At 59.6% G+C, this 11861-nt stretch overlaps 1 protein-coding gene and 1 long non-coding RNA gene across 2 annotated transcripts; one reads left to right on the plus strand and one right to left on the minus strand.

Moving 5' to 3' along the window:
• Positions 1–54: 54 nt before the first annotated feature.
• LOC113993534 lies at positions 55–3516 on the minus strand. Its single transcript, XR_003542665.2, has 2 exons — positions 2418–3516; positions 55–1585 (listed from the first exon to the last, which is right to left on the minus strand). It is a non-coding gene; the product is annotated as an uncharacterized LOC113993534 (long non-coding RNA).
• A 663-nt stretch (positions 3517–4179) lies between these two features.
• Positions 4180–5823, plus strand: ATOH1 (atonal bHLH transcription factor 1). Its single transcript, XM_027731784.2, has one exon. The coding sequence runs from the start codon at positions 4208–4210 to the stop codon at positions 5075–5077; it is 870 nt and encodes a 289-aa protein (XP_027587585.1). The 5' UTR covers positions 4180–4207; the 3' UTR covers positions 5078–5823.
• The last annotated feature ends 6038 nt before the right edge of the window (positions 5824–11861 follow it).

Raw genomic sequence — 11861 nt, forward strand, 5'->3', positions numbered from 1 at the left:
GAGGTGTTTAAAACAAAGTGACCAAAGGAAAATTGTTTTATGAGTGACACTTCCTTGAATATGAAGCTTTTTATTTTTAAAAGATGAGCATAGACTAAAGTCTCGGTAACAGTTATAGCCATTTAAATAAATAGGCAAAGTGTATGTAGGTAGAAATTCCATTGATAAGATTCCCATATTACAAAGCCAAGTTCACTATGCCTTACAATGACTGCAGGAGGTAGGTATTGTTACAGCAATGCTTTGCATTTCTCTTGGAGGCAGTGGAGGTACTTACACTAGAATTAACTGTACACAACAGCAAGAGTCCTCAGGGGGAGCCCCACAGCTTAAGTCTGCACTAGATATTTATGGGGGTAAATGTCACCAAGAAATGGGAATTAGTTTAACCAACCCTCAGAGTTGAAGCAAATGACATTGGGTAATCGTAATGATCTGCCCAGGAAGATTACTCTGCAGAAATGAGGGCACATTCTCTTCAGCAGCACCATGGTCCTGGTTGTCCTGAGTGGAAAGGGGCAGGTTTCAGAAACATTGAAGTCTGCAGTGATTTCCCTGGGCTTTTGCATTCCTTGCAGTCATCACTTCTAATGTCAATTTAAAACACATTTGACAGTAAAGCATCAGGCACTGGTCGTAGGAGGAGACTAAGAAAGACTTCCTGCTGGACCATCTTCTGCTTTAAGCAATCTTGCTCTGAATAATGTAAATATGAACACTTTATTTGGGTGACTATTCTGATGATGCAGTTGATGAGACTGAGAATTATTCAGCTGTATGTTGTCTTTACGTGTTTGTTGTTGCTCACTGTAGTAGCTTCTAGATGGGATTGGGCATTCCAGGGTGCAAGACAGCCACAAGTGGGCAGGAATCCCATTTTCCTCCTCCTGCTGGAGGCCTGGCCAGGTTTTGGTTGAGATTCAGCATAGATTACCTCATCTCAGTGAGACTCACAACCTGATCTCTACCCACTCGTGTATTTTACTGCCTGAAGACCAGGGGAGGTAGAAAGAGGGTTGTGTGCATCCCCCACTTTTCAAAAGGAAGGAAGGAAATGGGAGAAAATGTGGGGAAAGTGGGGCAAGGGAAGAGAAGGAATAAAATACTTGCTGACCAGTGGTGATGCCTGCAGAGCAGCCAGCTGATCTTGAAATGGGATTGAATGAGCACCTAGATTGTTGAGTACAATTAAGCTGAGGACTGACCCATGTGCTTTGTGTGCTTTCAGAATGTCTCTAGCTGTAATGACAGAGGAGGCTTTTTGTAAGTCTGTTCTCCCCCCTTTTGTAACCCATTTTTCTGTAACACTAATATGTGCCTGACCACTGCCTCAGCCCTTAACCAGGCTCGGGATTAGGAAAGGAGCATCAAGGGGAAATCTGCATAAAGATACAGGGATAAGTTCAGTTTGTTTTCCTCTGAAAGCTTTGACACTTTCTTAGAGAGAGCAGATTCATTTTCAAGGCTTCCTACATTCCTGCTATTGTACAGTAAGTGTTTCAGACCGGTGTGCCTGTGTTTCCGACTCCCATGAAGTCCCCTTTGCAGCAGGGCGTGCCTCGAACCGCTTCAAAAGAACCAACTTCTACAAAAGAAAAAAAGAAACCCAAGTAGGCTTGAACATACAAAGAGAGGGAGAAAGGGAAGAGAAAAGGGCCGGGCAGTGTTGAATACAAAATGAGTTCAGCCAGCCCCAGGAGTTCTTCATCACTTACATTTATCTTATTCTGGGAGAGCAGAGCTAAACCCAGCACTGACATAAACCACTCTTTGCCTTTGACTTTGACTCTGAGCGCGCACAGCAGATACAGGCATATGGAGAGCACTGGATTTCAATGAAACATTTTTTCCCCCTCTGAGCAGTGGTGTTGGTGGGGAAAATAGCTTTTTGTGTGTGTCCTTTCAAAGGCAAACTCTCGAGTGAGTCTCAGATGCCTCCAGTTTCAAAGTGTGCACGCGCTCACAAAACACGCGCTTGAAAAATAAGCAGCTGGTAGTGTTTCTCAGCCGTGCTGACCATCCAAAGAGCGTGCTGGGGTGTTAGGCTGATCTCCCCAGTGCTCCATGAAGTCACTGAAGTACTGCTAAGGGAAGCCCACCAGCACCTGACAGCAGCTCTGGCCCAGCCAGCAGTGCAGGGTACTCAGAGGCCAGGGCCCCTCCAGGGCACCAGTCGCCTCACATCCACATGAGATGCTAATGGGATGCTGCTCCCCTCTATGCCCAGGGTCTACTGGGTGGCTTGTGGGATTAAAGATGGGCCCTGCTGTCAAGGAGGCCCCAAGAGCCCCACGGCCCATCAGCCTGGAGCGAGATGTTTAAGACTTCAACGCTGCACCATCATGGCTCTCCCCATGCCTGGGAGCTCGTAAGGCTTCTGGAAATGCGTGTCAGTGGGTATTGCTTAGCAAGGTTACCTCTCATTTCCAAGCTTTGGTCTGCGGTCCTTGCATGGAGCAGCTCCCAGCCACAGCAACTGGCGCTCGAAAGGGGAATGCTCAAGCTTAACCCTGGGGAGGAGAGTGCAACAGGGCTGCTGGCAAAGCGTGCTTGTGCCACGGGGACTCAGTGAGGGAGCACGCAGTGCCTGCTGCAGACTGAAAGAGAAGCTGGAGGGCTGGGTGTTTAGCTGGCGAACAGCACCGTTCAGAGGTTCAGAGGACTTTTTATTCCATTCGTGATATAAGCATTTATGTGTGGGTTGTAATACAAAAGGAGTATGTAAGAGTTGTTAGATACAAATAGTCTGGCAACTTTGTGGATAATATACAGAAACAAGGTATTAACTTCTGCTCCTTATCATCTTTCTTACCAAGTAAACGTTTTCATTTTGGTTAGAAATTGATAATTTGGTTTGGGGGTGTCCAGCAGCTTTTGCCTTTGAAACAGAATTGCCAAAAAAAGAAAAAAATAATAGCAAAGGCTTGCCTCAATTTGTTTTTAAAGAAAGCAAACCATCAGCGTCCCGTTTGTCTAAAAACATCCAGTTGTTTGTGGAAGGTGGCCATGCGCCAAGCGTACCCAGCCAGCTTCCTAAACTAGTGAGGCTGCTCATTCCATGTCACCGCCGCTCAGCTTTGAGCTGCTGGGCTCCCTCGCTCCCTCCTTGGCTCGTGAGTTATTCACTTTTGAAAAAACATATCTACCTCATACTGTGCCCATCACTTTGTTCTCCACACGCCTATTCACATGGGCAAACCTCCACTTCTCCTCTCCAGGCAGGCGGCGGTGGCGGGAGGGGAGGCTGCGCGGAAGGGAAGTTAAGATGCGTGCACGGAGCTATTTCCCTCTCCACCACCTTTGGGCAGCTATTGTTGGCCCAACAAAAGGACTCGCTCGCGGGGGATCGGGACCCTGCCGAACACGTGGCAGCTCCGGGGGCAGTGTGCTGTCCCGGCTGCAAACGCCAACGTGTCTCAGCTACCGGGTCCCACGCGGGCTTCCCGCGCGTCTCCGGGACTAACGCTCTAAAACCGAGGGCACACCCTCGGCGGCTTGGCGGCCGGTCCCATGCACGCCGGCCGTCCCGGGGCGGACAGCGCTCCCTTACCGATACCTCGGGCAGGGTCGCAGACGGACCAAGTGCTACCGCCGTCCGGCGCTGGGAGGCCAAGGAGGGCATTTACCGGAGCCTCCGGGATTTGGCCAGCGGGGGCTGGAAGGAGAGGGATGTTTCCCCTGGCCGGCGCGACGGAGCATCCTCAGCGGGGGGAGGCGGCGGGCAGGGCCCGGTGCCGGCGGGTGTTGGGTTCCCCCGGTGCGGAGCGGCCGCGCCGTCGGGGCTCCCCCCGCACCAGGTCCCGCACGGCCGCGCGCGGGGCGCCCGCCCGGCGCGCGCCGTGCCGGGGCGGGGCGGGGCGTGGCCGCGCGTGCCGCCGGCCCGGGATCACCCCTCCCTTACCCCCCCCCCGCAACCTCCGCTCCCCCCCCCCCCCCGCGCCCCGCGCGCGCCATTGGCTTCCCGCACGCGCCGGCCCCGCGCGCGGGCGCTCCATTGGCCGCGCCGACACGCGACCGGCGCGAGTGACGGGCGCGCGGCGGGAGGGGTGGGGCGCGAGGGAGGTGAGGGGAGGGAAGGGGGGGAAGAGGGGGCGGGGGGGGGACCCCGGCGCGTGCCGCTCCTTAAAGGGGGGCGCGGCGCGCGCTCCGACACCGGAGCCGTCGGGGCGCCACGCGCGCCGCCCCATGTGCGCGCGGCGCTAGAGCCATGAGCCTCCCCTGGGCCGAGCGCGCCCGGGACCCGCCGCCGGAGCCGCCGCCGGGGCCGGGGCCGGAGCCGGGCGGGTGCGGCGGCTTCGCGCCGGGCTCGTGGCTTGGCGTGTGCTGCGCCGCCCGCCTGCCCGCCGCCGCCTCGCCGCGCTACCTCCTGCCCGCGGAGGACGAGGAGGCGGCGGCGGAGGGCGGCGCGGCGCGGGGCGGCGGGGGCAGCCCCGGCGGGGCGCGGGGCGGCGGGCGGCCGCGGGGCGGCGGCGGCGGTGCCGGGCTGCGGGCGCAGGTGAGCGGCGTGCAGAAGCAGCGGCGGCTGGCGGCCAACGCGCGGGAGCGGCGGCGGATGCACGGGCTGAACCACGCCTTCGACCAGCTGCGCAATGTCATCCCCTCCTTCAACAACGACAAGAAGCTCTCCAAGTACGAGACGCTGCAGATGGCGCAGATCTACATCAGCGCCCTGGCCGAGCTGCTGCACGGCCCCGCCGCCCCTCCCGACGGCCCCGGCAAGGCCGAGCACCGCGGGGCCCCCTTCGAGCCGCCTTGCGCCGCCGCCGGGGCAGGAGCGCCGCCGGGGCCGCCGGCGCCGCCGCCGGGGCCGCCCAGAGCGTCGCCGCCCGGGCACGGCAGGACTCGCTTCCCCCCGCCGCCGGCCGCGGGGGGCTACTCGGTGCAGCTCGACCCGCTGCACTTCTCCTCCTTTGCGGAGGGCGCCCTGATGGGACAGAGAGCCCCTTCCCCCGCCCTCCTCATGCCGCAGCCCGGGCAGCCGCCGCAGGAGAGGAGCAAAACTTCGCCCCGGTCCCACAGGAGCGACGGGGAGTTCTCGCCCCGCTCCCACTACAGCGACTCGGACGAGGCCAGCTAAGGCGGGGGGGGGGTCGTCCCCGGCAACCCCCCGGCCGCCCCGGGGCCGCGGCCGCCCCTAGAAGCACAGACTCCGCCGTGGGGTGAGCAGCCGGCCGCGGTGCTGCCTCGGACGGCATCGGCTCCCCTTGGTCGCTTTGAAATTCACCCCCTCGTCTCCCACCCCCGGTAGCCCCTGGGTCTGTCCAGGAGAGATGGCTGTTAGCGAGTGACTGTACCCGCCCTGTCTGTCAGGGTCGGTTGGTTGTTTCCATTTTTAGTTACCACTTTAAAAGTTTCTTTTGCCTAGAAGTCGTTGCCGTTCCCTTCTGCCAACGCGCCACCTCGCAGCGCGGAGCCTGGCTTGCCCTGCCGGCGAGCAGGTGATGCGCAAGGAGAAAGCCTGGCCCCGCTGCCGGGGGTGCCGGGGTGCCGCCGGCGCCATCCCCACCCGGCCGTGAACCCGCCCTGACACCCCCGTTTTCCAGGACACCGATCCTGCCCTGGGTCGTACTGCTGTGGAAACACAGACACACACAAAAAGTCAATAACGCACCGTCTTGACCTGTAAATAGCGGAGAAAATTTGGATTTTCCTTAGAGCACCATTTCGGCGTCTTTTGGGGGGAAACTTGGCGCAAGCACTTTATCAGCGGCTGGAGATGCAGTCTCAAGAGGAAAGCTACTAACCGCCAATTGGAGACCGATATTTAATTAAGCCACTTAATCCGAACTCTCTTAAAAACGAAAACAGCTTTGTCGTGTCAAACTTTTATGTCCGTTTTATTTTCCTTTTGTGGTAATAGGAAACGTATTTATTATGCAGTGTTTGCTATTATTTCTGCTTTTTTAAAAATTCTTTTCTACGACGAGATTCGTTTATTTTAATTTTAGCAAGGCCAGCTGCCATTGTTTTATGTATTTTAATTTTAAATTTTTTTTGAGATCAAATAAACGTGGGGGAAAAACCCCAAAACAAAACAAAACAAAAAAAACCCCAAAACAAAACCAGCCTCAAAGCGTGGTCCGGTTCAGCTTCTCCCCTCGCATTCCCCGAGCCGGGATGGTGTCAAACCCCGCAGCGGGACTGAGAGATACAGACAGAGCCGCGGAGCGATGCTCCAGGGAGCCGCCGGGGCGCCCCGGCTGCCTGCAGAGGGACCGGGCGGCCCCGGGGCCGGGGCGGGCTGTGCCACGCGTGGAGGAGCGCTGCCTCCGCTGCCTGCGCTGCCGGGACCGTGCTCCAGTCTCCGTCCCGCCGTTCCCAGCGGAACCGGGGTAATTACAACAAGTGCAGGGTGAGGGGCTTGGCGCTGCTCTGTAGCCGCCTGTCCCTGCACCGCCGCTCGAGTCACATCATTCCTTTCTTACACCTGCCCCCCCCGGTCGGGGGCACGAGCGGATCCCCCCACGGAGCCTCATGATAAGCCGGGCGGAAAGGGTTAGGAGCGAGCGGGGAAGCCGGCAGGGTTTGGAGGACACGCGAGCAGCGTAGTGGGTCGCCGGGGGATCAGGATATGGCCATTGGGCTCGGGTTAAACCCGAGGGGGGGAGGGGGGACGGGGGACAGGGGAATGATGCTTTGCCCAGCCTGCCCGTGACACCAGACCCGGGGCTAAACCGAAGCCGTGTCGCTGCCGGGGTCCCGCTGAGTTCAGCAGGTGACACCTGGGAAGGGGGTATCTAAGGGGTGATCAGTTAACCGGGCGCGGCCGGGTGAGCGTCCCCTGCGGGAGCGAAGCCCATGAGGGTGTCGCTTTCCCCTGCAGAAACAGGGCACCTGCCCCTCCGATAACCCCGGGCTACCGCACTGCCCTGCCCGCCGTCAACACCCGCGGTCACCGCCCGTACCTGCCGAAGCGGCGTACGGTCTCGCAGGGCGGAAAGTTCATTGAGAGGGCTATTTCCCTTCATAAAAACCGACTGCTTTATCGGGGAGGGTCACCGTTTCTTACGGGCATTGATTTCTGGGCTGTGGAAGCCGGTCTCACATCTTCGGGGACCGCGTGGAGTCCTAGCACAGGAGTGATGCGGCGGAGCAAAATATCGCAAATTTTGGGAGTGTTGTTTTGTTTATTTGGTTTGGTCTGGGTATGTGCACAGCGCGGGTAAAGCGGCGGCCGCCGCCGTGAGTGACCTCAGGGCAGCACCCCGCGGAGGGGTCCCGGGGGTGCCTGCCAGGGGTTGAAAGGGTGCGAGCACCCTCCCTCGGCCAAGCCGTCCCGGGCGCTGCCTCTGCGGCTGCGAACACGCGAGGTGGTGGAAAAGAGCGCAGCAAAATCGTCCCCGGTCTCTCTGTCGGATCCCTTCCCCCGACAGATGAGCGCACCGCATGGCGCGGCTGGTGCTCGCAGCCGCAGCGCAGCACTCGCCGTCTGAGGGGCTTTTTCTTCTTCTTCTTCTTCTTCTTTTTTTTTAACGCTTCTTTGAAAGGGTTACCCAGCCGCATTCCCATTTTAAGGTTCAGCTATAGAGTTTGCATAACAACCGCTTGGCAGCCCCCCTCTCTTACACTCCGTTAACAAGCTGTAACGTATAGCTGCAGGTTGCTATAATCTCATTAATATTTTGGAAACTTGAATATTGAGTATTTCAGACCGCTCATTCCCCATATGCCAGGCCACTCCCGCTATGCTGGCTGGTTCCTTTCTCTCCATTATTAGCAATTAGCTCCTACCTTCCAAAGTCAGATCCAAGTATCCAAGATACTAGCAAAGGAATCAACTATGTGTTGCAAGCTAAGCATGCTTAATATCTCCCAAACAAACAAAGAGACAACATTTCTTTAAGTAATGAAGATGGATAAATCGCTTTATTGAGCTCGCGACAGTGTTTGTTTTGTATAGACTACCGCAAAGTTTTTTAACAAGAGCGGGGACGCGCACCAGCCCCTGGAAGCAGTTTCACCCGGCTTGCTTCGTGGGGTTTTATCATCTTAAACGGGCTTTTATTTGAAAAGGGCGAGTCAGAAGCGCACTATCCGAGCGTTAAATTTTGGTTGAACGCTAACTGTCCTCTGGGGTGTGCGAAACAACTGCGGGGGCTGGGGGGGCTCCGGGAGGCGGTCGCCTTTGTGCGAGGCGCACGGCGGCTCCCTTGCCTTTTTGAGCCCTGGTCGCCGGACGAACCGCAACCGCGGGCTCCGGTGTGGGGGCTTTGTCCGGCCGTTTCGGTGGCGGGGATTTCGGGGGGTCGGAGAGGGGCGAGGCGCGGCGGTGACGGGGCGGGGGGGGGGGCACGACGGCCGGGACGCATCGCTGCCTTGCAGCTCTCTGGCTGCTGTTTGCTCAACCTCTGGCCTCGGGGAGGGAAGAGGAAGGGAAGGATGAGGAAGGGTTAAACCGGGCCAGGGGAGACCAGAAAGGCCCAGGGACCGCGGAGGGGGGGGGGAGGGGGGGGGGCGAAGCTGGCCGTGGGGCCAGTGTTTCTTAATTAGAGCGGGGCGGACAATGCTTTGGGGCGGACAATGCGGGGGACAGGGGGGCTGGAGGGCGGAGGAGGGGGTCTGGCCTCGCTCCCGGCCGCGGTGCGCCGTGTCTGGAGCAGAGCACGCGTTGTCAGCTGGTGAGCGCAGCGGCCTTTCAGGCGGCTCCCCAGGGAGCTGCGCGCCCGCGGTGAGCTCCATCGTCACCCCCCTCCCTTCCATCATCATCATCATCGGCCTCCTCCTCCTCGACGGCCCCCATCCCAGCCGAGCACAACAGCCAGCATTCAAGCCCCCTTCCCTCCCTCCCCTCGCACAACAGCAGCGCAGTGGCAGCCACGCCACCTCCCAGCAACCAGCAGCACGCGAGGGCACCGCCGGGGCACCTGAAAGAGTCAAAGCCAAAGAAAGGGAGACAAAAGAGGAGAAAAGGATACCCAGGAACGGCCCAGCGTGTCTGCTCCGACAGTGCGGAGAGGCAGGCGCCCACAGAGGGACGGGCGAGCCCACGCGGAGGTCGGGCATGCACACGCGTGCACATCCTTGCACACGCTCACAGGGGACCGAGCCTCTGCCACAGGGATGGAGACACCCTCCGTTTCCTACCCTGCGGGAGCAGAGAAAAGCGCCCAGGCAGCTTTCCGCCCCACAGCCCCGCTCCCGCGTCGGGCACCTCCCGGCCCGTGTGCCGCTGTGCGCCCCCGGCAGCGGTGGCCCCAGCTCTGACAATGCCACCCACGGGCACGGACCCTGGTACCCAGCAGGAGCCGTCCTTGCGTCCGGTCACCCCCCGTCGCATCTGCCCGTGACGTGCCTGTCCAGTAGAGAAAAGTGCAGGGGAGAGTGGCGAGGGGTCGGCTTGTGCGTGAGTGAGGCGGGAACCCTGCCGGCCCGGCGTGGGGAGCAACCTCTCTGCGGGCAACCCAGCCCCGCAGCGCCCAGGTTGGGGTGGCGAACCCCAGGGGACAAGGGGGCAAGTTGTCTGACTCCGGCCAAGTCCTTGCAACGCGGCTTTGCTCAGGGCCGTGTGGCGGCCGGGGCGCACCCAGAGCTGGGTTCGGGCCTCGGGAAGCCATGTGCTGCCCTGCCGCCATCCCCCGTTAACTTCAGGCGGACACTCTCTAAGTACGTTTTCCAGAGCTGCTGCACGACCGGGAGTGGGTGGGAGGAAGCGCGGCTCCGCTGGCTGCGCTGCCCTTGTGCGGTGGGTGAGCTGCCCATGTGCGGGGGATGCGCTGCCGCTGCGGGCGCTGGCTATTTCCAGGCTGCACAGAGCAGAGCAGACAGAGAGGCCTCTTCTGAACTACTATCGAATGGCTTAGGATGCCTTCGGGAGCCCAGCCAAGGCGTGTCAAAGGCAGTTTGAGCGGTGAAGCATTTAAATGCTACAATAGGTGGCTTTCTGGCGTGTGCTTTTCTCCCTCCCCGCTTAGAACCGGGAGGAGGGAGAAGGCGTTTTTATTGAGCTGCTCCAGTGGTGGGTGCGACACCCCTCAGCCCTCGGGGCCCCCCAGCCCGGTGCCGCAGCCGAGCTCTTCCCCGCGGGGCGCCAGCGCCGGAGCGGCCGCCTCTGCCCCGTCCTGCAGCCGAGAGCGGGGAGAGCTCAGCTCCTCTACCGCTCCCCGCAGCTTTTCGCCCCCAGCTCGGTTTCACCGAGGCTGCTTGGGGTGGGGGGGTGCCGACCCGCCTCACCCACTATAGCGCGGCGGGTCGCTGGGACGTGAGTTGGGAGCTTGGGACGAGGCGGGGATGGGCTCTCTGTAGTGCTGACACGGAAAGTGAGGTTTGAAGATGGGAGATCAAATCTCCTCCGTTTCTGAAGAAATTTCTTTTTGTATTTCATCCCATTTCCACCCCAGTTTTTATATTTTCCTTTTTTTTTCCTCTCTTCCTCCGGCTCTTCCCGCTCTGATCTCTTCCTATCTTCCTTTTCCGACGTCTTGTGGCGGCCACCCGCTTTCCCCTGCTCTACACCGAAGCAGCAGCCCCAGAGAGGCGCGCTGCCGCCGCCGGGGTGCCCGGCAGAGAGGCGGGCGGCGGCGCGCACCCGCCGCGGGCGAGCGGGGCTGCAGCACTTTTATGGGGCGGTTAATCAACTGCACATCAGCGAGACAGCGCATCAGCCCATCTGCTTGATATATATTCAGAAGGGCTCCAGCCCTTTTGAAGTCTAATTTCTTCCCCAGGAGAACGCGCCGGGTAATTTACCATCATTTCCCAGGCAGGGCGGCCAGCGGGTTAACCCTTTCCCCAAGATACTGCCGCGGGTTTTCCTCCCGAGCGAGCAGCTTTGAATGCCTTGGCGCCTCGCCGCAAACTTGTAAAAGTGCCTCTTTAATGGTACGTGACTCGTTGAAACAGGACACCCAGCCACCGGCACGGTAAACCCCTCTTCGGCTTGTCGGATTGGTGTTTACAAGACCTGTTTGGGACAAGCAAATCCCTCAGTCCTATGGGGTCAGCTCGTATAATTTCATCTCCAATCACCCACTGATATTTTTATCTTTCAAGATGTTTGGGGTTTTGCTGTTGTTTTTTTTTGTTCCCATCCGCTGCTCAGAAACACAGTTTTATTCAGTCAGGAGCAAGAGGTGCCTAGGATGGGAAGCGAGCAGCGCATCACGTACGGGCTGTAGGGCAACACTGCGTTGCGCTGCAAAATCCCTCTGACTCAGAGTAACGGAGCCCGGCAGGTGCGGGAGTCGGGACGGGACGGGATGGACACCATGTCGCCCCCCGGCCTGCAGGACTCCGACACTCGTGGGTAGCGCAGGACCCGTCGCTGCCGCCGGTGATCGCTGTGCTGGCGGCGCACCGGGACGGGACACGCCGGGGGGTGGCCGGTCCCTCTACCCCGTTCGGGGCCGGTGAGCCCGGTGATGATGCCGAACCTGCACCCAGTCCCCCGGCAGCTCTGGCTTGCGTCCCGACATCGACCCAGCAGAGCTGTCGGAGCTCCGGCCCCGGGCAAGGGAAAACGTTTGACTCTGCAAGCCCTTCCTCCCCTCAGGACTCTGCCAAGCCGGGAGATGGCTGCACCGCCGACGTGCACTGACTGAACCCTGGTTCAGGGGACACGTTGAAATAAGCCCGAGACCGTTGAGCGGCAGCACCTGCTTCCTATAAACCCCAAAAGCAAACCTCGGGGACCGGCCGGAGCCGCCGCCGTGCCCTCAGTCTCCACCTGCACATCCCTTATCTACAGTCAACATTTTTATCCTGCTCGCTCCCGGCTCTGGGGCGGCATCCGCGACTAGCAGCTACACCCCGGCCCCTCGCCACTCCCCCGGCAGCCAGCGGGCACCGACCCCCCTCAGCTGGGGCCGCCCTCGCTTCTCCCTGGGAGCAGTGCGAGGAGGCCGGTCTTTTATTTATTTATTCAT

Source organism: Pipra filicauda, unplaced genomic scaffold, assembly GCF_003945595.2.
Source record: "Pipra filicauda isolate LSUMZ 115617 unplaced genomic scaffold, ASM394559v2 scaffold111_size4109106_pilon, whole genome shotgun sequence".
Taxonomy (NCBI): Eukaryota; Metazoa; Chordata; class Aves; order Passeriformes; family Pipridae; genus Pipra; species Pipra filicauda.